At 43.3% G+C, this 27475-nt stretch overlaps 1 protein-coding gene across 1 annotated transcript; it reads right to left on the minus strand.

The window, feature by feature from the left end:
- Window positions 1-3741, minus strand: LOC128707193 (isoleucine--tRNA ligase, cytoplasmic). Its single transcript, XM_053802142.1, has 2 exons — window positions 3602-3741; window positions 1-3514 (listed from the first exon to the last, which is right to left on the minus strand). Exons 1-2 carry the CDS (start codon window positions 3739-3741, stop codon window positions 1-3), a joined length of 3654 nt encoding a protein of 1217 aa, XP_053658117.1.
- Between the last annotated feature and the right edge of the window lie 23734 nt (window positions 3742-27475).

A 27475-nucleotide genomic window follows, 5' to 3' on the forward strand; every position in this document is an offset into this window, starting at 1 on the left:
TTATAGTGCTGGTACCGGTAGCCTTACGCCAACCGGATTCTCTTCGAACACGGTTGTTTTGCGTCCATTTGCGGTCTGTACGTTGCGAAAGGCGACGTAGGGCATGCGTGACGGTGTCCAGCCCGTCGCCGGTAAGCTATTCCCTAGCGTCACGTACAGTGTCTGTTGATGCAGCACCTTCGGATTATAGTTGCCGGCTTCCACCCGTCGACCATCGGATCCAGCGAGCACATTGAACTGCACGTCCTTTAGCCCAAAAAGCGTCACAACCTCTTGGTGCAACTGCTCGAACGTTAGTGGCGCTCCGGTTAGACGGCCCGTTAGCAGCAACGAAGCTTTCCGAGACGGTGGTTGTGGCTGATAGCGGGGAGCAAGGGCTTCATCGAGCTGTAGATTCACCCAAGGGACAGTCGGAACCTCACGGTCCTGCGGCGAGCATATGGTAATGGTAAGCGTAATACCCTTGAGCTCCTGCGATTCTTCGATCAACACGGGTTTCGATGCAGCTGCGAGTTCGTACGGTGCGAACGGAGACTTTACCGTACCCACGATGAAGCTGCGATGACTTTCGGCCACACTGCGCACCTCACTGTCACCACCGCTCACGGTGTAGTAGATCAGGACCGGATCGGTCGGGATGAGCTTAGCCTTCTTCTTTAGCTTCTGAATGCGGTTGATGATCTCGCGTGCCGTACCCTCGCGCATTAGCTCCTCGTTCGGGGTCATATCGAGCAAGACGAGCACATCGTTATCGCTGTGCGCTTCGAACGAATCGTTCCCACCGCTGAACTGATAGATCAGTCGGATCTCCTCCAGCTCCACCCGATGGCCGGCAATGTCGAAGTGGCCTTGGGCCAGCTGACGCGTAATGTCCGCATCGGACAGCTGCTTGATTGCACCGAGCACCTGCTTGAAGTCATTCTTTAGCCGCACCCCGAGCGTCTTATGATCGGCCTCGGCACGCATCGTAACGCCATACCGTTGCCGCTCGGAGCTGAGCGTAATACGGCGCACGTTCAATTCGTCCAGTATGAAAGCTTCCAGCGAGCGTACATCGGCCAAATACTGCTCACTCTGGTGCACCACGATCACCTCCGTTAGCGGGTACTTGATCGGCATCGTGCGTCGATCGCGCATCACTCGGCCCAGCTCAACCACCGCCTGCATCCGCGCAACGGCGCGTTCGATTGGCACGTTAATGTACCGTCCGTTCGAGGCCGGCATCATCTGATAGTGGACACTACCGTCCATCGGTTCGCTCGAGAGCAATCGCAACCGTTGGTACATAAATTCGGTCAGGTAGGGTGTGAAGGGCGCCATCATCTTCACCATCGCCAACAGGACATCGTACAGCGTGTCCAGTGCGTGATAACAGTCGTCCACACCGTACTCGCCCTTGATGCGCTTTCGGTTCATGCGCACGTACCAGTTCGTGAGCTGATCGATGAACTTGGTCAATCGTGGCACTACCGTGTAGAGCCGGTATGCCTTCATCTCTTCCGTCACGAACTTCAGCAATGATTCCTTGAAAGAGATGATCCACACGTCCATCACGTTGGTGGAACGTTTCTCGGCGTGTCGTACCGCATCGTACCGGTAGCAAATGCCTTCCTCTTTCTGGAACCGATCAACGTTCTGGAACAGGAAGCGGAACGCATTGAACCATGGCAGGAACACATCTTTAATGATGTCCCGAACTCCCTCCTCCTTGAAGCGAAGGTTCTCCGCACGCACGACGGGCGAGTTGATCAGATACAGCCGCAGCGCATCCGCACCATACTTATTGACCACCTCCATCGGATCCGGATAGTTCTTCTTGCGCTTGGACATTTTCTGCCCATCAGCTGCCAGCACTAACCCCGTAACGTTCAGATTCTTAAACGGTGCCTTGTTAAATAGCGCAGTCGAGATCACGAGCAGCGTGTAGAACCAACCGCGCGTCTGATCAATGCCTTCCGCGATAAAATCGGCCGGGAAGTTGTTCAGAAACTCGGTCGGATTCTTGAATGGATAGTGGCTCTGGGCGAAGGGCATTGAGCCCGACTCGAACCAACAATCGAACACCTCCGTTACACGCCGCAACGGTGGATTTCCGGGAACAGCCGACGGTATCTCAATGTGATCGATGCTCTCGCGATGCAGATCGGTCACCAGTACACCCGAGTACCGTTCCAGCTCTTCGATACTACCAACGCACACGATTTCTTTCCCGTCTGGTGAAATCCACAGCGGGATCGGTGTTCCCCAGTACCGGTTGCGGCTGATGGCCCAATCGCGCGCATCCCTCAACCAGTTGCCGAACCGTTTTTCCTTCACATACTCCGGCACCCAATAGGTCTGGGAGCTACAGTTCAACAGCTGTTTGTTCATGTGCTCCACACGCACGAACCATGACGGAACGGCCTTATATATGAGCGGTGTGTCCGATCGCCAACAGAACGGGTAGTTGTGCTTCACCTGCGATGCCAACACCAATCGACCACGCTCCTTCAGCAGCTTAACGATGGCCTTATCCGCATCCTTCACGTACTGGCCAGCGAAATCGGCCACCGGCTCTACGAACTTACCGCTCGCATCAACGGGACAAACAATCTCCTGATCACGCTTGATCACTCCATGCGCCAGACAAACGCGGTAATCGTCCTCACCGAAATAAGGAGCCTGGTGGACCACACCCGTACCAGATTCCTCCGTTACGTACGTATCAGTAAGCACTCGGAATCCTACACTTTCGTACTTTTTGAAATAATCAAACAGTGGCTCATACTTTAAACCAGCCAGTTTCGAACCAGGGAAACTTTCGAGCACGGTATAATTCTCCGGCCCCTTCAGCAGCGACTCTATACGACACTGCATCATGACGTACACCTTGCCCGTCTTAGTCTCACGGACCTTCGCATACACCAGCTCCGGATGTACGCAGCAGGCCAGATTCGAGGGCAATGTCCAGGGAGTGGTCGTCCACCCGACCAGTGCCGCACCATCCTTATCGCCAACAAGCGGGAACGACACAAACACGGCCGGATCCGTTACCTCCTTGTAGTTTTGGCCCGATTCAAAGTTCGACAGGGCCGTTGTACAGGCGGTCGAGTATGGCATTACCTTCACGCCCTGGTACACGAATCCTTTCACGTACAGCTGCTTAAACACCCACCAGATGGACTCCATGTACCACGGATAGAGCGTCTTGTAGTCGTTCTTGAAATCGATCCACCGTCCCATCCGGCCCACGATTTGCTCCCACTCGTTCGCATAACGCATCACAATCTTGCGGCACTCGTTGTTGTACGCCTTGATGCCCATCTTTGCCACGTCGTCCGGTCCGCGGATGTTGAGCGTTTTGTCAATCTCGTACTCAACCGGCAACCCATGGCAATCCCAACCGAACCGTCGTTCCACGTGGTAGCCCTGCTGGTGGGCATAACGCGTCACTATGTCCTTTACCGTTCCGGCCAGAATGTGTCCGTAATGCGGGAGACCCGTGGCAAACGGTGGTCCATCATAAAACGTGTATCTGGCAGATGGAAAATCGATATTAGCTTTACAATAATAAAACCAAAACACGGCGCAACGCTCGGCGCGATGCTGCAAAATACGTTACCTGGGTTTTCCCCTCGATTGTTTCAGACACGTTTCAAACACCTTCTCCGACTGCCAATATCCAAGCACTTTTTCCTCTTCGGCCGGAAAATTTATCGTCTCCGGCAGCCGCGTCATCTCATCTGCGGTAATGTTATTCATTGTCGAATTGCACAGCAGCTAGGGTTGTGAATGGCTTCGAACTACGCTAAGCAGAAAATCGATTAACTTGCACAACCGGTTGGAAATGCAGCGTTTGCACAAATGCACTACGGCTGCCAACACACCGTGCTCGGATTTCGTCAGCCAATCTTAGCTCGATGCAGGTTTCAATTGCACGCGCGGTGGAGTTCCCGTGGCTAACCTACAAAGTTGCCGGATGACGTTTTGCGAAAAATACCCGGCATCGATGCTAAGGAGTGGGTAAACGATGCATTATGAAATTTGCTATTAAAAACATAAAACTAGGCAGACAGAATCATTGCAATCATACAAATTGGAAATTTAGCTTTACTTTATGACTTGATATTTTTCATTTCTTATTTGGTTTTTGCTCTATTTTGTGTATTTTCGGCATGCATTCACTAGTAAATATAGCAAAATTATTACAGATTCATATTTTCATTTGTTTCGCTTTACCAAACAATCGATAAAGTTATCTAAATTCGATTTACTTTTATTTTCCCGTTTGTTCATCAATAAGGCTATTGTGCTCGTCTACACACTGCTTCATGACAACATGCGAAGAAGCGCATGCCCGTTTATACAGCCATGTTCGAAGTTCCAAGCTCGCTTGTGCTTGTGGAATTCCGGAACTGTTTCATACTTTTCAATCCATTCACAATGTATTTTGCGTAGGATTGGTTTGAAACTAGAGAACAACTGCTTTGTTTACCTTTTTTTGCCGTGTGTTGATTTACAGGGGTCGTTGAAGCGGCGCAGTCAGCATTTTAAAAAAGAGAGTGGAAATGGTGGTATGTAGCCGTTTCTGTTTCTACGATTTTAACTCAAAACAGTTTTTTGTGGTGTTTTTTTTTTGACAATTGAAAAGTTTAACTACTGAAATGTAACAGATTGTCTATATTGCATTAGTTTCTATTAGATTAACCATTTGGATTACTCATTCAGTCATGCATTGTGTCATTTGTAGTAGGACACGGTACAGTTTAGAGTTGGATATAAAAATTTATTTAAATATTCAACTTTTTCTCATGTTGTATTGTAACCACATATCGTAACATAACTTTAGCTGGTTGCTATTTCTAACGTTCATTCACTCTACTGCATCCAGTGGAACGATATAAATGAGTTCTGGTGCTGGTACTGTAAAATAGGCCATGGTTATTCTAACAAGAACGTGTGCAGTATTCTTATAGAAAGATTACGATAATTCAAATTGCTATGATTCGATATACAAAATGTCTATAACATGCAGATACTTCAGATGAATCGTCCATGCAATGAAAAAGGATTATGCAAGACCCAAAGCTTCTCATACACAGACCAAGTTCAAACAAAGTAAATAGCTCCTTTCTTTCTGCTATTATTACAGTGAAACATCATAATAGTTCAAGCCTCCACTATTCAAACAACGAACCTACTTCTATGTTAACAGCAATATGAAATTGAACAAAATTCAATCGAATCAAAACCGCCCAAGGAAACTATTAACAGATCCCGAAAAGGCGCTGTAAAATTTGCTCCAACCGTACACCACAATAGCTGGGCGAGGTCGGGTGGCAGCTTGGTACCGGATTACGATGGGTTCCACCACTAACTCACCAAACTATATCCGCTTATGCCTGGCAAGCGATTAATTCACGCAAGCACGACCGAAGCCATTAAAGAACACATTTACTGCGATCCGACGGAAACCGCAAACTTTTCCTTTCCCGAAAGATTCCCGAAACCGTCAGCAGCAGAAGCGAAAGCCCCACCCGCGGTGGGGGATGATGTATGAACCCAGGCAAACCAGCAGAAGCACATCGAGATGCGAATCATAGGCAGCCTGCCGTGAAGGTGATGAAGGTATCATACACAATGGATCGACAAATCCCTCAATTCAAACACGCGTTAATAGCTCACCACATTTCAAATGAAGTTCAAGCGACCGACCGCCATTTCGCTTGATGTGAGCGAACGCTATTATAACACCCGTGGACGGCCTATGGGGCTCGTACGAACGGAAAATCATAGTAATGCTCCAACGCTACCAGATGGCATACAAAGCTTTTAATTTATTCCACTAGTTTGTAAAGAATTGTAAACAAGCGGCAGGCGCATGTAGCGCCTACGGGAAGACAGCTCCAAATACCACCACTTTATCGTTTCGATTAACTTGCACCATACGGAGCGTGAATGTTTGTAGCAGGATTTGCTTGCCGGCTGCGCCTTCTCTTTGCAGTGGATGGGAAAAATCGACACGGTTACGGTCACGGCATGCCGGGGACGGCGTTCCATTTATTCTTGACTTAACAACAATTTTCGCAAAATGATTAATTAGTACAACGAACTATGGCCTCTCCTCTCGGGGGTACAATCCACCTACGAACGGTTTGAGCGGCAGCCATTTTGCGGTGACATTTTGTCAGAGCGACAAACTATTGAGCGACAAATAAGGATTTATGAGTCGCGGGGATTACCGGTGTGTCCCGGGGTTTTTGCTCTGTGAAGGTTGTACCTTACCGGGGAAGCTATCATGAATATGCTTATTGGCCGTTAAAGGATTGTTACGCGTATTGCCTAACAGGTTTCGTTCCCTTAGAGCTAGCTTGCGTCAAAAAGCGGTACCTTCGCTTTTACACGATTAAATCATCTTCGCAACAAAGCCATTCCGACGCATACCTTATTGTCTGATCGTTTCGCTTTGAAATCTCTATTGGATGAGTTCACAATTTATTACGAATCTATTAGCCCATCAATCAACTTCATCATATGGTTTCGGTGGATTTAACTTCCAGTCCCTTCGTAAAGAAAAACCACCTGAAACGATTTGCGTAACTGTTGAAAAAATGTCTAAAGATTACACAACAAATTAGATCAATTTTCTTTTTGATAATGCAATTGCGTAAAAGAAGATTTTCCCTAGGGTTGAAGCATTTGCAAACATTTTTATGAACATGCTGTGGATTATGTTACTTTCGTTGTGAACAATTGCCTATTTTAGTACCATTACAAAACACATTATTTTGGATTGAGTTTCATGTTATTCTCCGCGCGGCTATCGCTCGGTTGTTGACACGAGTTTGAAACGCCTAAAGATATGCAATATCATCTAAATTATTCTCAGTAGCATTACTGCTCGCGGGTTGGTAGTATAGCGGACCTAAAATGTATTGATTTACCTTCATTGATGTGTACTGTTATGGCTTAAGCAACAACTTTGCTTTTCTTGAGTTTGCACATTATTCGTCTACGTTCAACGACCTGGAAGTGATTGCCCTGGTAGGTCAATAATAAATGTAATCGTAGAAAATCTCTGCTCGAGTCAATAATGGTGTGGAAGTTAGATTTGTAGGTAGTGAACTTCATGAAATTGAACTAAACTTTAGAGATGGTAATCTACCTTCAAAATTCGTTGTATTCAAACAATTCTAATTGATTACCATCTACCAGCTGCGAAATATTACATGAAGTATTGAATCTTGGGAATTGCATTTAACGAGCTAGGCCCAATCCGCGTCAAACAAGAACGCAGTCGGAACCGTACCATACCACCGGGAAATAATAGGACGTTCGACGAAAGCACATTTCAATAAACACAACAATCAGTGGCGGATTCAACGGAGGTCGGAGTAGGCGCCCCCTGTGTTCTCGTCGAGTAAGGGGCCCCGAAAAAAGCTGTTTAGTATGAAAAACAGCCCGTTAAGGATGTTATCGGGCAGCCCGTTAAGGATGCTATGGGGCAGCCCGTTAAGGATGCTATCCGGCAGCCCGTTAAGGATGCTATCGGGCAGCCCGTTAAGGATGTTATCGGGCAGCCCGTTAAGGATGCTATCGGGCGACCCGTTAAGGATGCTACCGGGCAGCCCGTTAAGGATGGTATCGGGCAGCCCGTTAAGGATGCTATCGGGCAGCCCGTTAAGGCCGATATCGGGCAGTTCCTCCAAAGGGTTCAATGCAACACTGACAACAATAGAACCAAACTCAAGAAGAAAAATTGACGAAACGACACGGACGATCCACAGTAAACAATAGCACACCTGCAATATCTACAACTTCACCAACAATAGCACTATCAAAAGCACAACATAAATTCACCATCGAGGATGCCGGGGATAAGGCATAAGCCAGGGAGGAACTGCATAGAGGATTTTATACACTCCTCAGTCAGTATATGGTTAATAATACGGCTAAGAAACGTTATAAATATAATAAATAAAATGAATAAAACTTATCCAAAAGTTTTGGCGTATTTCCTTATACACTTCTGAAATATCACGTATTATTGTGATATCGCAGAAAGATACAGATGGTATCAAACTCGGGTTGTAGGTAGTAGTGGATAGTGCAGCATTTTACCTAAATGACAAAAGATCCTTCGCGTGGTACTAAAAGCTGCAAATTTTATTATCAACCTCAATAAAAAAGGAGTAGAGTTCTGGATGATTGAATAACGATTTCCATTCCCAGTGCGCCAGAAAATCTACATTTTTCGAACAATACGTCCAGTGTATTTTTTTAAAAATAACATTACCACATCTGCAGTGTAATAAAAACATATCGGCGGTTCCATTCAAGGTTTACAGCACTGCAAAGCTTAATGTAAAATGTATTTAATGAAATTAACTGAACAATGGTAAAATCCATACATTACACTAAAATAGCAACCCATGCACTAGCTCGAGTAGGTCAAAGGTCTAGCGTTCTCTATTCAAAGGAACGACAACAGTAAAACAAGCCAATCTTTTTACTCTACACTGCCGTACAAAGGGCCATGAATAATTTCGTGACGTTTACAGCCTTTTAGCACCGCATCGAAGCGCACCAATTAAACCACATCAAGTGGCGAGTGTGATGAGCCACACGGCACTAGCTGCAAAACGTGCAATTGCAGTGAACATTCGCACCGTTCATTATGAGTACGAACTCAAATGATCCTTCGGCGCAAAGTGGACAACAAAAAAAAAGCAACCCCTTGTTCAATCAAGCACCAGCGCCGATTAGTGCTCGCGTATGCGGCCCTTCGGTGTGGCCGTGTTTGGCGTATGCGTTTGAGCGCGTTCATTGATGCTATCAGTGGAGAACAACTACTACAACAAAATAAAACAACAGCCGTTGATTCTCGGTCCTAACGCAATGGGGGGGGAAAAAACGATCAAAATCAGACGAACATAAAAGAGAACCCAAGCGGTTGAAAAGTAAAAAAAAGCAGCCAATTTAAATCCAAAGCACGGCATGCAGATGCAGATAAAAGAATTCTGATTATGTGGCTCTAATGATCAGCACAATTCCAATGCAATTTCATACCGCTTTTCGTCGGCATGCACGGTATGCTCGAAAAAGAAACCCCCAAAAAACGCACATACACTTCAACGATTTGTTCTGCTCAACGATCGCGAGGAACATTAAGGGAGAGATGATGCAAAATATGTATATAAAAAAACAGAAAACTTTACTGTTAAAACATTAATCTTTCGCGTCACATTCCACGATTTTGCCCACACGCACACTGTTTAATGTGCGATGCATTCTAATGAGCGTAAAAATCGATGCGAGAAGGCAATTGAAACGGTCACTGCAAGCACATAAATGTGTGCAATTTCTCACGGTGCTCATTTTATCGCACAATTGTTGCGACATTTCCTGTACTATTGAAATTTATTTTACCAACTGTGCATAATTACACTTCTTGAAGTTTTTTTTTGTTTGTTGTTCATGTGTCTTTTTTATTGCTCTTTGGTTGCTTTTTTTGTACGTTACAGTAAAAAAGGAACGTAATTCCCTTTCAAAATCATAAAACGTGTGCAAAAAGTAGCAACCACTGCAGACCACTGTTAGATGGTTTATTGGAAGCAAATTTATCGACGTGCGCACGACGAACGGGATAAAGTTTGAATCCGGCCCAATACGGACTGTCGTAAATTGAAATCCAACCAGGCGAGGAAGCCATTTTGATAGACGAACCAACCGTACCGTGCAAGGAATGGGATTGAATCGTTTTGAAGCTTTACCGTGGTTTGCGTTTGGTTTTTTGGTTTTTTGCTTCATTATCTGGTCTGGAAAAGCTGTAAAGTACCAAAGTATGGTTGTAATTATACGATGAACATAACACTGAATCAGCGATCAAATCTCAATCGAGTCGATACGGAACGTTGAATTTATTTTCCAAATCGTGATAGTGTGAAAACTTTGGGCCAACCACGCCTCCTCTGTCCATGTGGACGACCAAAATGGACTTTACGGGCTGGGTCGACCAGTGTCATTCTCACAACATGACCAGCCCAGTGGAGCCTGACAAGTCTAATACGCTGTACGATAGTGCGCCGTCCGTAGCGGCTCTTTCATTGTTCTTCCACTCATACGGGGCCAAAAATCCTGCTGAGCAGTAGGTGTAGGGCTTGTAGTAGGTGTTGACTTTTGACCCAAAATAGGTGAAATTTGGACGACTTCTAAAGAACGCTCACCTGTTTATACGTCACCCCTGCGTAAGATAGGATGTGTTCGCGTTAATGGTGCCATTATCAACTTGATTTTTGCCTCGTTAATCTCCATCCGCATCCGCTACATAGGAGAGCCTTAAATCAATGATGTCTATGTGACCGTATGCAAGAATCTGGATTGACTTAAAAAGGTGGTCTTCGAAATTTACACCTCCATGTCGCGGATGGACCCTCTATGTCGGAGTCGGATGGTAGCAAAGGACTCTGAGAGACCCAAAACGCTTACACACATGCTAATTGAGTGCCCGTACTTTATCCCTGTATTGTTCAACATATGTGATCCTGGGTGACAGTAGCAAAAATTGGTAATGTGATGAAATTTAGTCCGAAAAATTGGTCCAAGTTGGAGGACGTAAGAACCTTACCTCAACAAATAAATTGAAAACGGTCATTTAAACAATATGTATTTTATAGTCTTGCTAATTTCGTCAATTCCAATTAACATTGGATGAGTTCTTGTACAGGGTTCGAATAACGTCAATAAGAATAGCAAAATATTTCATTTTCTCAACAAATTAGAAATTTAAACGTACCTCAGCTGGGAGTATATCGAGTTCGTGCTCTTACTTAATGCTTGATTGCTTGATGCTTGATTGTTATGGCTGTCACTGATACCTATTACAGATTTTTTTTACACAATACTTATAAGTTTAGAAAATGATAGGGAAAAAATCTTGCCAGCAAAAAATTTAAAAAAAATACATCCCTTCACTCTCTGTGGAAGCAATTATTGAATTGCTCCCCACATAAATTGATAAAATTAAATTTTGATATAAGGAATGTTCACAAAAAATTAAATTAAATCTCAGACTTCGAATCTCAGAGATTGTCTTAATAACGGCTTAAATTAACACATTAAATAGCGTTAAAAGTGAGGCGAATTCGCAAACAAAAACGTTGAATTCAACGATCAACCACAAGGACACATTAAACCAAATCCCTCCGAACGAGGGATGGAAGAAACGCTCAAGCTGATGCTACCCACGGTTACATGGTGCGACCATCGTATCACGGAATTCAAACCAAACCGCTCTCACCGTTACCTGACACGGCACGATGATTACAATGATAAGGTGCAGAATCAGCGAGCGTTACCCTGTTCTGCATCCAAGCACACGATGCACACCAAGCGGGTGCTACTGCAGCCCACTCTGCATTGCAATGCACCGAAATGCTTTCCAAAATTTACCTTCCATAAATGGTGCTACCGGGGTTGCGAATCGCGCAACCCTCGTTATGGTGTGAAGCTATTTTAACATGTTTAATTTTTCTCCTTCTCGCGCCACCACGCTCGGAAGCAACCGTTTGCGCGGGCTGCGGAAACGGGTGGAAACCCAAATTTATACATTTCCTTTACCACATTTTCCTAACTAACTGTCATCAGAGTCACGTCGCTGTAAACAAATGGACCCATTGCCGGGTTCGGGGCCAGTTCCCGGAAAAAGCTTTTTTACCCTCTCTGCTTCCTTGTGCCAATGTGTGTGGATGCAGCCGTGTATGTGCGTGATTCCGAGCGAGAGAAGGGCAGCGGGGACATAATAGAGCGAAGGGCGGCGTGCCGGACCCAGCAGCGCACCGACGATCGTTCCCGCTACAGTATTTCGTCGGTAAACAACTGAACGCACATATTTGCATATCCGCTTCAGGGAAGGCTCGTACTTCGTAGACAAACATGTACAAAAACGGGGGTTCCGCTGGCACTAACCGAAGATTGCCACTATTTATCTGAAGGATCTACTCACACAGACGCCGTTACCACCGGCCTTACGCCGGGCGTGCGAGGAACCGCCGAGGACGATGGCAACACTACGATAGCTTAACAAAGGCACGATGCATAATGCAACATGCTATGATGCACCGCAAAAGTGGCGAACGAAATGGCGTCACAGGAAGAGATGGTCTCGGTAAAAGTTTACAGAAACTGCTGCAGATAACGTTTAATTTGACAGTGCGAGCGAACGGGTGTTGGTTGCGTCTTTGTGCGCATCTTCGAAGGTTTCTGTTTTCTTTTGCGGGTTTTGTAGGGGGTTCTTTTTTGCAACGACCGATAGTGGCACTTGTGGTGGAGGAACGTTTTTTGTCGGGGGCTTTGTTTATTAAATTTAAAGTGCTGATCCGACTGTTGTCTAAAACAATTATGGTACATGGATGCGTTTTTTAAACAATGGCTTGCTCACGATTGTGAGGATTCTATTCGATAAAGTTTAAATATTTTAAAACGTCATTTCGACAAGTGGTTGAAACACACTAATAAAAGCGTCAAATTAATACCTAACCAACCAGTTTTTCGAATTTACTCTAAACTTCTTGCAAGTACTCTAAAATGGTCACTATGTCCCACTTGTTACTGCCACCGTTGCCTTTCCTTTTTTCATCAACTAAACGTCCAATTTTCCAAAATATACTTCCTTATCTGTGTGTCACTCGTTTTACTCGCACTACCCAGGCAAATGCCACAAGCGCAAATGACAACTACATTTCCTTCCTAATCATGCTACTCGCCACGGCGGGTCACTGCAGCCAAAAAAAAACAAAAACCGAATCGTCATGGCCCCGGTAAAAGTCACAGCGGTCTGGCCGGGCATGAATTATTCATCGAAACGTGAAAGTCATTGCCAGAAGCGATGAACAAAAATAATAATAATAATCTGACGAACCCAGCCCATTCTGCATTGAGCATTGGTAAAGTTCGGCAAAGTTTTCCCTTTTTCCGGGGACACAATAAATAGATAACAAGGTGCATCAGGAGTTGGAAGCTTTCCGGCATGTTTACTGTGAACATTTCCAGACTTATTATTATTTGCTTTTTTATTCCACATTTAAATACTAAATTTAAGTTGGCTAAAATCTTTCTTCTGTCGTGATTTCTATTTCTAAGCATCATTAGTAATACATTTCCTATTTATATTCTTAATTTAAGAGTAAAGAGATTAATTCATTGTAATGCTATTTTGGATTTAAATTGCAATTTCACATCATTATGTATCCGGTTAAAATTACAATAAAAATAAAACATATATTTCGATTGCCTGTCTTTTAACCTCAACTTTGAAAGTAAGAATTATGTTGCATTCTCTGATGAAGGCATGTTGTTTGTTTCTCAATGGAACATATTTTTGCTACCGTATTAGAGCGACAGTCCGGTTTGTCGAAAACTGCATTAATATTTATAAGCGTCTGTATGAAACAAACAAACATTAACCATAACTCTTCATGCCTTCCAAGCTGACGTCAGCTGTTTCGTTTTCCCACACGCAACGAAAGATGAAGTGATGTGATGCAACAGCAGGAAAGGCTCATCAAAACATACAATGTGAGAGCAGCTACAGTAGGAGTAAAAACGAGGAGAAGTACGAATAAAATGAAAGCATTGTAACGATTTTTTCTGCAACAAAATTCAAGTTCAATGTTACGCCGTAACGCGATTGCGTGTACCAGGAGTATGGTAGAATGGTGGCAAGAAATCCGAAGAAACCCACCCTCGTACCCATGCGGGTGGACATACCCTTCATTGTGTTGTGTCACGGAACCATTGTATTCGCTCTCATGTTGATGCTCTATTATGTCTTCAATATCAGTGATTTGTGCGCTGTTCGTATGATACGGCTTTGCGAAACAGCATAATCTTTCATATTCATGATAAATTGTTCAATCGAATGTAAAAGCTCGCACTGTTGCCATACGTTTTTTTTTTTGCAGTATAAGGCGGAACTGGTACGATGAAACGATGGGAAACCATTTATCGTAGGCTTAGCAGTACCATGGTCACGAACTGAATTGCAATCAATACAACAGTTGATCGCGTATCCAACACAACGCAACGAGCCAAAGTGAAGTGCGACGAATAGATTGCCCAACGGGATTCGTGGTTGTGCCCTGCCGCATATGCAACCTTCGCCTTCGGATAAAACATTGCATCAATGAGGATCGTGTGATGCTGAGGCTGCTGAAAGGATTCACGTTACAACAAACTCACATTCAGCCCGTGGAAGCCGTTATCCTATCAAGCTCAAGCTATCTGTTGGCTGCATACTTCCAGGTACGGTGGCAACGACTGCCGGAAATGGAGCAAAGAAGGAGCGAATGTTTTATTTTGATGCACCACATCCACACACGGTGTAAGGATAGTGGCACCATTTGCCACCGTACGTGCAGATATGAATAGCTCGTTTCTCACAGCAGACTATTTTCTGCTTGAAAGCGTCAGAATCGGCTTTTTGTCGTCGGTGAAATTGGTTTTGTTTCATCTTGATTTTTGTATTTCGTTCGCTACTTCCGCGTTTAGATGCTGGTTCTGCTATCTCAGCATGGATACGGCGATGTGCTACACAGTGCTACCAGCTCCGGCAAACCGATGTTCTAAAAGATAACAAAAACCCCCTCACATAGAACGCAAATGTGTGGAGCAAAACATAAATGAAGAGACGGAGAGCGAAAAAGCGAACAAACCGTGTTCATAAACACCGACGCTCAATTCTGCTGCATGGTGCAGCACTCACCATTCGCTGCACTACAATTTCAAGCGTGTAATCATAAATTATGAGTGAAAAATGGTGCACAAACCGGGGGCAGCACCGCGGCCACGTGAGGTAGTCGAATGGCAATTGCGGATCCGGGATGATCTATGAAGAATTTTCATTGCTATTTTGCCAACCGAAGAAAAGGATGTACATGGGAAGTACAGCTTGGATTGGTGTTTTTGGTGTGCAAGTAGTGTTTAAATCGAGCGTTACGATAAAGCGGAAGTGAGCGTTTTTTTGAGTGAACGACAAAAACAGCATGAAGAAGATAAACCATACAAGAAATGATAGCATACTGGGAAAAAATACATTTTGCAACGAGACCAAACATAGTGACGTTAAACATACAAGCCCAAGCGTCTAAATGAGTTAATTCAAAACTTGAAAACTTAAACTGAAACTTTAAAAATCGCTGTAAACTTGTTATAAAGTAAATAATTTCATGGTTATTGAGACTAAATTTGAAATGTTTCAAAAACACATCATTTTTTCCTTCAAGTTGAAGTGAATCTTGTAAGTAACGGAATCTTTCCACCTTTCTCGAGGTTTTCCAAGATGGAATCGATGCTGTGAAGGTTTTCCTAACTCGCGTATTTACAACGTTTTCCAACAAGACGAATGTGATGGGTCAATTGGGTATAATTTTTGCATCATCAATTTCGTTTTGCAAATAATTCAGAAAGAATAACATCGTTACCTCTGCACGTCCTACATTGCTTTCTTGAATGGTTCGCTGGAACTCAATAACTCAGAAATTGTACAACATAATTGCAATAGCCTTTACTCAGAAACTTCTTCCTATTCGATTTCCTAAAACTTGGATTGAGAGCTGTTATTGAACTATTTTTACTGCGAACATTGGTTCAGTTCATTCATTTCTTTCGAAAGAAATTTTCCATCCACGTAAATACTATGTTTTGCCCACTTCAAAGCAGATATATTTTGATGTTTTGATGACTCCTAGAGCAAGAAATCAACAAAAACTGAGAGATGTTTACTAAATTTCTAAACACATTACAAATTCAAATTTGCTATAATTCTGGGATATAAAATTTTATTAATATAAATATACTCAGAAGCCTTTCTTCCTATACATTTCCTCAGATGTGCTTACCCTTCAAGTGCAGTTGCAGCGTTTAAACACATCTTTACCAAGTTCATTGAAGCTAATCTGCTAATCTAATAGACCCGTTTACTAGTAATTCTATACTTTACCTAGAATTAACTCTCCTTCAGGTTTTTATCAGCAAAATGCTTAAAATCCCTTTGAACTGCAACTGACAAAAATAGCGCCAATGTACAATCAACTCCCCCACCTTTGCAAGCCCAGATGGGGGAAAAAAAGAAGAAAATCCGGCTCATCTCACAAAGAAACTGGACCGGGAAAATTCCATATATAGCTCACACTTAGCTTCTAATGACAACAATCGGAACAAAACGGGCAAACAGTCGCAAACACACAGCTTCAAACACGACGACAAACACTTGATGCGATGCAACGAGATGCTTCGTTAAACATTTGAGCACCGAACAGACAACTGCGCTACGACCTACTCGGAAGCATCCCGTAGAAAGTGGGAAGGTTGACGCACTTCACACACGCACCGAAATCGGCAAGCCGAAAAGTAATTTAGAAGCACAGTGCTCAAAATTTGTTTGACTTTCTACCATGTACGGGGACTGCTGCCCGTGGTGATCGTGCATAGCCACCGTACGGAGCACATGGACCACAAGGAGTGGAGTGTTCCGGCAAAGTATTTTTCGGTTCATTTCGACCGCTATTTTGCTTTCATTTGTGTTTTCAGCACTCCCATATGCTTGCTAACTTCAAAGTTATATTTTGCGAAAACTTCAGCATCCGTAGCAATGAGCTGAAGATAAGGATAAAAAAAATCCCCACTCCAATGCTCACAGACACATAAGGCAGAGAAACCGCTCAAATCGTTCACTACATCCATAAACAACATCGTCGTGGAATTTGGCTGGGTTTCGGTTTTATTTTCCAGTGCTAACAAATGCCTTTTCCGGTGTCGGTTTACAATCCAACAATTCGGTGATCCTGTTCGGTCCAGAACTAAGACTCCCCCGGGACAGCGTATCGTCGAGGTGTATTTGTACGTTGTCTAGCATCTTTCTTTTCTTCTATCCTGCACCCCGAAATATCCCCACCCTCCCACTGTCCTTTGTCACACAATTTGTCAACACGACCGTGCGCGAGGAGATTTGGTAATGGAGGACGCACAAGTTTGAAGGGATATAACTTTTGCTCCCGTACACAAAACAATTTCGGGCAAAACATATTTGATTATTTGAACAATAATGAATAAACAATGAGAATACAATACTGTCGACATGCAGTACCCTTACACGCTACCGTGCCCCACCCGCTGCGGACGTCCTTTGCGACCGACTCTACTCGTACCGTATCAGTTGGCTATTCCTTAACCTTGCTTTCCGTGTACCTCCTCCTCCGGTGGTGTGCGAGATGTCACCATGTCGTGGTAGGTTTCCTTCCCATTCCGAATGAGCACCCGGCATAACCGCAACCGGCAAACGAAATTCCGGTGCTGGAACACTCACTCCCGAGTCGGTGAAAGTAAAATGTTCCCCGAAGCAAAAGCTTCACTGCTTTCGTGATCTCTACGCGAAACAGGAAGCGGTTAAATATTGTTCATGCCTTTTGTTCCATACAGTTGAACTCGTGGTATGATACGGATCGTGTATGTGTGTGTCCGGTGTTTGCACCGAGCTGGGCATCATTTCGTTATATATGCTACAATATTCATAACATTCACATCAACCTGTGACGTATGTAGATACGTTTTATCACACAAAATGATTAAACACACGTTTTGCAAATGCAACAAGTTAAACTAACGTAACCAGACGACACTTCTATTCCTAACATATTTAACCACTTAGTTTTACTAAATCCACCTGAAAGTATGCAATATCCCTACAATGTTTCGTTTATTATTGAATGTCAGATTTAAGATGACGTTCAATTAAGCAATTTTTCATAAATTATAAAACAATCGCAATACGAGGCTATTGTGCTGATAATAGAGTTATTGTAATAACAAATCGGTTGTGCCGATGCATCTTCTGATGCACTATTGATATTAAATACTCAACTAAAACTTGTCTTCTAAAAGTTAACCCAGTTAAGCCCGTTTGAAAAAAAGACCTTTGAATTTTTAACGACAGGTGTAATAATCATCTAACTTGCAACCACAATTTAATGTTTGGAATGATAAAGTTTTCTGTAAAACTGAACTTAAATTAAATTTATTTTGTTTATTATATCAAATTTATAACGGCCCGTTGCCGTAATATCAGCCATAGATGAGCTGAGGAGAGTACACATTGCACATGGCATTCAATTAAATATTCTAATATCCCTTTCGTGGTACCAATCTCTAATGATACCTAGAATAACTTATGGGATTCGACTTGTTTTCCTCATTAGTGCCGTAAAGTGTAAGGAGCTTAAAAAACCCTGCAAACTTGTGTTTCAAACATGTTGAATGTTGAATTTTTTATTATTACATTTTGTTCCTACAAGATTCAAGTTGTGATACTATACTATGTGATACTATAAACAACTTATTCTTACAACTTACGTTCTGTTAATAGCTTTGTTGAACGAAATCTTAAATCACACATTATCTCTATTTGTAGAGTTCTACAAGGCATGTGAATACGCTGAAAACAATATTCGAAAATTATCTCCTTTTTTAAAGAACACCCGCAGAAGCGTGTTGATGGTTGATTATATTTTTCTCTAGCTCCCGTATTTTCTGTCTACAACCTCATCTGTTTTCCATGCTGCTTGTGTCGTCTAACGGTGTACCGAAAAACGATACCATGTCCCTTATTGTTTCGAAAGGATGCGTACCGGAACCATGTGTAAATACTTTTTGTCCGTCTAAAAAAAAAAACCCCCAGCGGCACCGATTTGCCTCGAGTTTACCGTTGCACAGGAGTGGTGTATTTGTTTTGCACACGGCATGCGTCCCCCACACTCCCAGCGGTGGTTCCAGGGCCACCCGCACCCCACATCTTCAGACGCGTGTTAATGAGCTTTTCTTCAGTCGAGCTCCGTTGAACCCTAAACCATCCCACCTCCCGTTGGCAGTGAGTGAATCTTTGACGGATTTCATCACCGTCAGTCGAGCGGCACGAGTAAACAACTCCATTTTACACTCGTATCGTTACACTGCCGGTGCGCGAAATGTAGGAATATTTAGGGAGAAATTTTGAAGCGAACACACAAAAAACCCTCATCTCTGACGTATTCATTTGTGTGTCGTTCCCATGCACGTCCATCACGGTAAACTAGAGGATGAGTGAGAGAATGTGCCTTATGGTGCTGCCAGGTGCACAAGGAGCAGTAGATACAAATTGTAGGATTTTCGCTAATGCATTCATCGCACCAGATCGTGCTAAAGGGTGTTGGCGTTGGGGGAATTAAAACTACACCGACAGTGTTTGAGAAACTTTCAGTTGGATTTGCTCTTGAAAAAATTAATTGATATTAAATAGTTATGCAAAGCAATTCGGCCAGACCGCACTTAATGAAAAAGAATAATAAGGTGTATTGAATTTATAAAACTAATTACAATAAACAGCAAACTTATGTGGTTATACCAAAGTATTATAAAACTAGGCATGCATTTTTAAAACATTATCAAGTTACGCGAAGAAAACAATCAAAAATACCAGCTCCCACCACATATATGTGAGCACCACTTTCATACACCACAATTTTGGCTCCGGACCATGTTGCCCGCACAAGATGAACGTGTACGCAAAGCGCTAACGATGGTGTCGAAAAATTTGCCATTTCAATTAGTAATATTCCGCTCCATGTTTTAGACATTTATCGACATGCCAGATTTTCGTGGCACGGGCGAGATAGCACACCTTTACCCACACGCCATCACGCACGGTGGTAACTTATTTCCATTTATTGCTAAAATCAACAATGGTGAATTACTGAAAATTGGCGAAAAGCGCCGAGTTTTGCGCCGAATTTGCTTCTGCATTCATTTTGCATACGTGCGGCTGAATGTACGATTGCAGCAATGTAGGCGACCGCGACCGTTTCGTTGTTGAGGATGTACCAACCACCGAAAAGCTAGGTCGATTGGATTGCTCGCGGTGCCGGTGTGAATGAGTGAGAGAGAGCGAGAGAGAAAAAAAAGAGAGAGGTAGAGAGAGAGAGAGACAGAACAGTGGTAAAAAGCTTTCCATTGCATTACACCAGATCAGAGTGTATTTTTATCTCACCGAATGTCAAGTCGAACGAGCGATTGGTGCTTGTCTTCGCCGTGCTGGTAACAAGCGTAGCATTTTCCACCACCGCAACCCGTAATGCTCTGTACGAAAAGTAGCATGTACCATGTAACGTTGCTATATGAATTGTTGAATTCAATTGCCCTAGCATCGTAAACCGCGGCCCCACAGCGATTGTATGCTTACCGAGTACGAGCTGCTCCGGAAAACTTTTCCCCGTTTTTCAAAACTTTCCCTCCGGGTCCCGGGCCGGGTGTTCGCATGCGATCGGTAGCGCTAGCGAATAACCGCCGCACCGATGATTGTGTGTACCGTGTACTGTTGGAGATAAGAAAATCTGGGGAGCCACCGATTACCGAGCACCCGGTGTATGGCTACATATCGCCATTAGCCGAGGAAGTGGCGCTTATCGGCGTTAGGTGAACGCTATCAAAAATAGTAAAAACCGCTGTTCGCTACTCTGTTGCAATTCCCCAAAACTCGCGAGCTAAGCAAACGGGAAAGCTGTCCTCCTTCCCATAAGTGCCCCTGTGCCAAGGATACGTTCGACGCTCCAAGACACGACAACAATCGTTATCTGGAACAGCCCGAACACTGGCATTGATCACAGTTCCCTATTGCTTTAACCTTTCCCGCCGAACCCATCGGCAACTTCACCCCCGGAACCCATGTTGTCTATGTTAGAAAAAAACTTTTCCAATTGAATCCGGCAATCGGTGGAAACTTTGCCCCGAAAACGGGCGTAACTTCTTTGCTGCGTGTTAAAGGATTTACTCATCCACCCGTTTGGTTGAGTTGCACTGTTCGTGCGATCAAAACCCAGCCAGCAGCCCTCCGGAAGCCTCACGTAGGAACGGTGGTTTTGTTGGGCAAAGGAGATTATCAATTTGCTCGGGGTTCGTCCATTTTGGGTGCTGTTACTATTTGCGCCGTAAGAACAATTTTAGTTACGCGTTGGTAATGATTCGTACAACTTTCGTTCGTTGCGTTGGATGTAGCGTTGAGGTGTACTGAAGTTTGCATTATTGACGAAACTTTGTAGACGTAGATATTGTACGGTTTTAAATATATTATTTATATTTTCTAAAGCCCGTACATGATGGTTCATTTTATTTATTACAATTCAAATGACTCATGATAGTTTCTTTATTTTCAATTGTTTACCATGACATGTGTTGGGTTTGGACAATTAAGTTGCTTTTGAGTATGACTATGGAAAAGTTGTGCTTCTGTAATGTCAACAAAGGACTCACAATAAACGTATTGATGGTAGTAAATACACCCATTTAATCTATAACAAAATTGTGATAGTTTGTAACGGAATACTATTCACTTCTTCACAATGTCACAGCCACTTTGCATTGAAAGCTACTCTAAAGCACTGCATTAACGAATGTGGTACGTAATTTTAATGAATGGATGTCAATTCTCTGGTGAAGAATAGACGATGAACCTATAGCGATGATAGAAACAGGGTAATTGACGATCGATGATAAGATGTTAACAGCATCAGTTCTCACGTCCACGTTGTCCTTTGATATAATCTCAAAAATCTTAAACCTAAATGACAACATTTTATACCCTGTCTTCAATGGTTCATGAAGAATAGTAATACTGCAGGAGCTTTCTACTTTGCTTCCTCTAAAGCTCTAAATAATGTTACTAAATTGCAGCGTTACAGGATATGCGATGCTTAATTTACACATTACTCTATCTCTATCATGGAAGCTAAATTTAAAATATATTTAAAGGACGTGTCAAACATAATAATTATGTTATGTCTTCCACGCTTAAAGCACAAGGGAAATCAATTATCGAAAGTAACACGACTAAAGAAATGTCCAGTTACTACATCTACTATTGGAATGTCGCACTAACATTTAAACATTTTACACATTACTGATTCAGGCAGTGCTGGTAACTGGTTGCTTAACCCTATAACACCTATGCCACCCATCGTCTTCGAAAGTCCTAACCGTCACATGTCACACGGAACAGCTACGGTATGCGGTCCATGCGAACCCAGAATTGCAATCCGCGATCCGTGTGTGGTAATGCTTGCTGGCACGTGCGAACTGCTCATATCGGAACGGTTCCGACAAACAGCACCAATAACCAAACACATTGACCATTCCCCGCACGATGCGGATTGGGGATTGTCCCGAAGGCACTTGCCTGCTACGCCGTGTGGCTTTTCACTCATTCTTTACACCTTCACCGATTGCCGGTTGCTGCTGCTTGCGAAATGTGCAACTTTCGCACCAAACCATCCAGGCCAATGACTAGATTTCCCTGCTTACTTAGTAGTTCAATCCCGAAAGAGTCCGATTTCCCAATTCGCCACTTTCAGCGTGTAGTTACTTCAGCGTTCGTCACTGCATTCCACGCCCGGCCCGGTGGCGGATGCCTTTCGGTCATCGTTTTCTATCGCTTTCTCGAGACGTTTCGGATGAGTTGAGACATTCGTTGGGGTAGCTAGCCCAGCGAACCCAGTGCCAGTTGCCAGAAACCTGCAAGTGCCAGTTGGCCACTTCTTTTCACTCAGCCAGCACTCGGCTCATATATAAAGTTGGCAACAATATATATCCACTTTACGTGAGGTGAATAAATATTTATCCTCTCGTCTCGCCGTGAGCTTCCGTTCGCTTCTGGGCTCTTCAATTGTGCTTTTTCTCACGCTGTGCTTGTGCTTTTCCCCACCCTGAGCAGGGCTCTTTAATAGACTGAAACCCTCAATCGAAGTGAGCTATCGGCATCGTGCAATGGGTGTTTTCTTCCAAAAATAAGAAGGATAAAGCTTCCATCGTTGTACGCTACAGGGATCGCTTGGATCACTCCTCGCCCGGGTTGCTACCGTTCGCTCACCCCAGCATTGGGTTTAGGGCAATGATAGAAATCGGATACGAAGTACGAAGAAAATCTCAAGTGTCCGTTCGGAGTTACGTCCTGCCTTACCATCGGATCCGTCGAGATGCCTGGCTTCCGGCTGCACTCGATCCATGCCTTTTGCAGCGGATGATGCTAGAGAGTAAAGCTCGAGACTCCTGACCTGATCTTGGGTGTTTTCGCAAATGCTCACAACGTTTTCGCATGCACGGAATACGTGCTGGGAGCTCACTGTCCAGAGATCTGGCATCCTCGTTATCGTTTGCTTTGTAAAACTCGCCAGCACCAAGCAGTAACCGGCGGGTGAAGGAACGCTTGCCGAAAGATACCAAGAGCACGCTCGGGTTAAACCGTGTGTCCATACGACAATCGAAAGTGTCTTCTCCAGCAACCCGAGAAAAGGACATTCTTTGTTGTATTTCTTGTGAAGGGGGGGTATGAGGTTATGGGGGAGGTAGGTGTGTATGGGTGTGTTACGCTAACTCGATTTTTGTCAGCTACTCAATTTTTCACCCATGGTCGTTTTCGGTTTCGATATTGAACAATTTTAACACCGCCGGTGGTAGGAACAAAGGTGACCCAGCCACATGATGTTCAATGCCGCCAGTGTTCGCTACGGGTCGTGAGCCCTGTGAAAGGGATATGGGTGCTGTTATCGCACGGTTCTCATCACGGAAACGTATGGACCAATCGCAGATACATATCCTTCGATCGGACCGACTGTAGACTGCACCGTACATTGTGTGCCCCTTGCTATTGAATGGCATATTGCACCTAATTGTGTCTCTTTACACTACAATTTTCACTGCCTGTGTCAGGCTGCACCGTGTACAAATTCAATCACGTCACATAATAGCACCACTGGCCTGGACCGCCTTCGCCTAATACCGAAGAAAGAAGCGCAAAGCTTCGCTCGAAATTGTGGCATTGTTAAGGAAAAGAATTGACCATACATACTCGTATGGCACAAAATACAGCTTGATAAGAAGTAGTTTTTAGAAACCCGATCAAAATTCTTTTTCAAATGGGTACTGACAATCAATTTGTTTTGTAACCATACCATTTTGTTGTATTACTTGTAAGTTGTTAACGAAAACTTTTAAAAGGGTTTTATCAAATCGAGGGAATTATTACATATGACAATGACAAACAGTTAATTAAATAAATTAATTAATTGTTAAGAATTATTCAATTTTGACATTTTGGTTACCACTATTTATTTTTTATAGCTTTTGATTGCTTCCTTCTCTGAACATGTTCAGGAAGTAATCAAAGGCTATAAAAAATAAATAATGTTAACCCAAATGTGTAGGGCGAAACCAAAAGGGCAAAAAGTGAAGATACTTTCGAAACTTTTTAAGGTTATTTGAATTTCAGTTGAGTTTTTTGCATAGATTTTGAAATTATGATACTATTAATGATAATCACAACCTATATTTATTTAGCTTAACACTATTCTTAAACATCCTATGTTTTACTTATTAATTAATTAATTTATGTACTTATTTATTTACTTACACTTAAAAAATAATCCAACTGTCAGTTTTAAACATATTGAAACATCTAAACAGTACAACACAAAATTGTTACTATTTCCGATGAAACGATAAACACACTCTGCTTAAGTCTTACATAACTCCCAAAAGATTTTTTTTCTCTCCACGCATTATCATTTATTTTCCGATATGATTGTTCGCACCTGTAGCAACAATGCTTACGAAGATGTTTTGAATAAAAAAAATCAATCTAAATCGCTTTGTACGATCGCACCCATAAATCTGGCTGAGACTGCTGAATACGACAGGATGGTCCAACAAGGAAAGACCAGCAACTCGAAATTCTATGCCCACACAGCGGATGTTTATTTTCATCAATGAGTTTCCCACAAAGTCCAAAATTCAATTCAGTGATTTTCTCGAATAGAAATTTAGGTTTGTAGGATATTTTGAGGGAAATGAGATGAACGTTCGCTTCGGACGCTTTATGCTAGGATTTCGATGGAAGGAACCAAACTTTTTTTTACGGCAAATGTCTGTCAAAGTTCAAAAATAAAGGTTAACGAATCAAACTGTTGTACACCTGCTCGGGACCTAAATCCGAACGTCTAATCCAGCGACCGAAACGTAACAATGGACCCTTGTCTAATGCAGCTGATTTAACAACGGTACGTTCAAAGCAGCGAAGCCACTGCGGTAGTTATGGGCATTTCATTTCATTTAACTTCTATAAATTGTATCCTTTCCTAAGCATCCCGCATAGCAAATTCTTGTTTTCAAAATGTTGGCAAACCTCCATTTGATTAAAATCAATTATCAATTTGTGGCACACTGCTGGTACATTCGATCGTAGCCCAACAAAGTTACATCACAGCCTGAGTGAGCCACTATTGGTGGGTGATGTTTGTTTTGGCACCGATCTAGCGCCCACTGGCTATTATGGCAAGAAAAAGTCATTTCAAAAAGTCAAACATCAACCGTGTGAGTATGTGCTGAGTAAATTTAACTTTGCAACGAGGGTACAACCGTTCCCGTGTTTAATTATTTGCTTTACATTACGTTAGAAGTAAACCGTTCAGTACTCCATTAACAGCGTAATGTGTTCAATTAATTCAACAATATACTCCCACACAAGATAAAAAATAAAAACATATTTCAATTAAAGCTTTCAGGGTTGATATTTTTCTGCGATAAATGAAGAAAGTTCTTTTTTTTTGTGAAAAGACCATTTGCCCTAAATATAATAAATATAATAAATATAAATATAAGATAATGGAAACCAACGGATTTCAAGTTAGCCAACAGGTTTAAGTCAGATATTTAAATCAGTCTTATGTGGAAAACACTGTTTAGAGGAAAAATGCTTTGGAACATTGAAACGTTGAAATTAGTTGATTATCTGGAAGATTTTAATGAGTTTGACCGATTGATCCAACTCTGTTATTATAAATTTCCAACAATGCCCCAAAGCATCGTTTTATATTAGTTTATCGATAGTTCAGTTAGTTGAAAAAGACCAATAGAGAACACATACGCTAGCTACACGAATAACCACAAGTGGGAGAACGAATATCCACAAATGTATGAACATTTAGTATTCATTCTCCTTCTAATCATCGTTCAACCTACAAAATAAGCAAATAAACAATTTGTCGGTTCTTAAGCACGAAAAAGGCTCGATAACAATCAGTCCAACGACGTGATTTCGCCATCACACCCTTCGAAGAGTCCTCGGTGGCCAAACCCTGAGTTTTTGCGCTCGTTTAAAGCTTCAACCAACCGCCAGAGTCTAGGACAGTGTGCCATCAAACATACGCCGATGGAAAACCGCTCACCGAAACACCTGGTGCTGTCAGGTGTATTCGTGGCTCGAAACATCAGTTCCGGCTTCCCATTCACCACCCTTGATGGTAGCAGGACGCTGTAAGAAGCATAGAAAGGCAGGAACAAAACAAACTGGGTGAAAGAGAAAAAAAACTCCCTTACCAAGCGACTGATGAAGGGGACGGTTTCCTTCGGTCATTTGCACATGTTTCTATACTGTTTTCACTACGGCATGCAGTAGTTTACACAATGGCGATCAAAGAAATTCTCACGTCCGAAACCCATGGACTGGGAGGACAAAAGAAAGCAGCCCCGGGGACCACCACAAGGGCACCATGCAACGAAACCCAATGTACGATGTGATCGTGATTCGCTCCTCGTTTTGTGCCGTTAATGGTGTCGGTTGGGAAAACGCTTTCTCAACTGAATTTGTGCACCTCCTACCCGGCGTGTACACCCACCGTACACGCACCTACTCTTCCTCAAACACACACACACACACACAAACACCAAAGAACATAACGAACTGACCAAACTTCCTCTCCACCATTCCGGTGTTGCCTCAGCGCCCAATTTCCCTACGCGGGATGCGCGTGGTTTACGGTCTGTGGGTGACTACTAAGGACACTACTACCGGCGTACCGGATAGCGTTCGGTGGAAATGATGTTCCGAAATAAAGCACACCTCACACCTATCGCGGAAACAGCGAAACGTTGAAAAAAACCACGCAAATCCTGAAAATGTCATCACCATCACTAACATCATCATCATCATCATCAGCACCATCGTCATCAAAGCGTATATAGCTCCTGTTGCTTCAGCTGTGTGCCGTTGCAAAGTCACAGCCCTCCGACTCTTGCTTAAGAGGCGGACATGTTCACACCGCCAACACCATTACCCACCCAAAGCGGACCGTTGGACGGTCATTTCAAAACGATGGTATGCGGGGTAACAGTAGGAAGAGTGTGAAGCACTGGGTATCGCTCCATTGGTGGCCAATTGTTCGGAAGCCGTTTCCGTACAAGTGCGCACCGTTTACATACCGATACCCATCGTGAGCCGAGCTTCTGTTTCTCGTGCTGGCCACCGTTTTTCCGTGGTTGTTTCCGGCTTTGTGTCCTCCACGCGACTACATTCGCCTAGCGCTTCCCACTCTCCCGAGGTGGGATGGTTTTGCGTGTTTAGTATCACGTGTTGATTTTACTCTAT

Source organism: Anopheles marshallii, chromosome 2 (genome assembly GCF_943734725.1).
Source record: "Anopheles marshallii chromosome 2, idAnoMarsDA_429_01, whole genome shotgun sequence".
Lineage (NCBI taxonomy): Eukaryota > Metazoa > Arthropoda > Insecta > Diptera > Culicidae > Anopheles > Anopheles marshallii.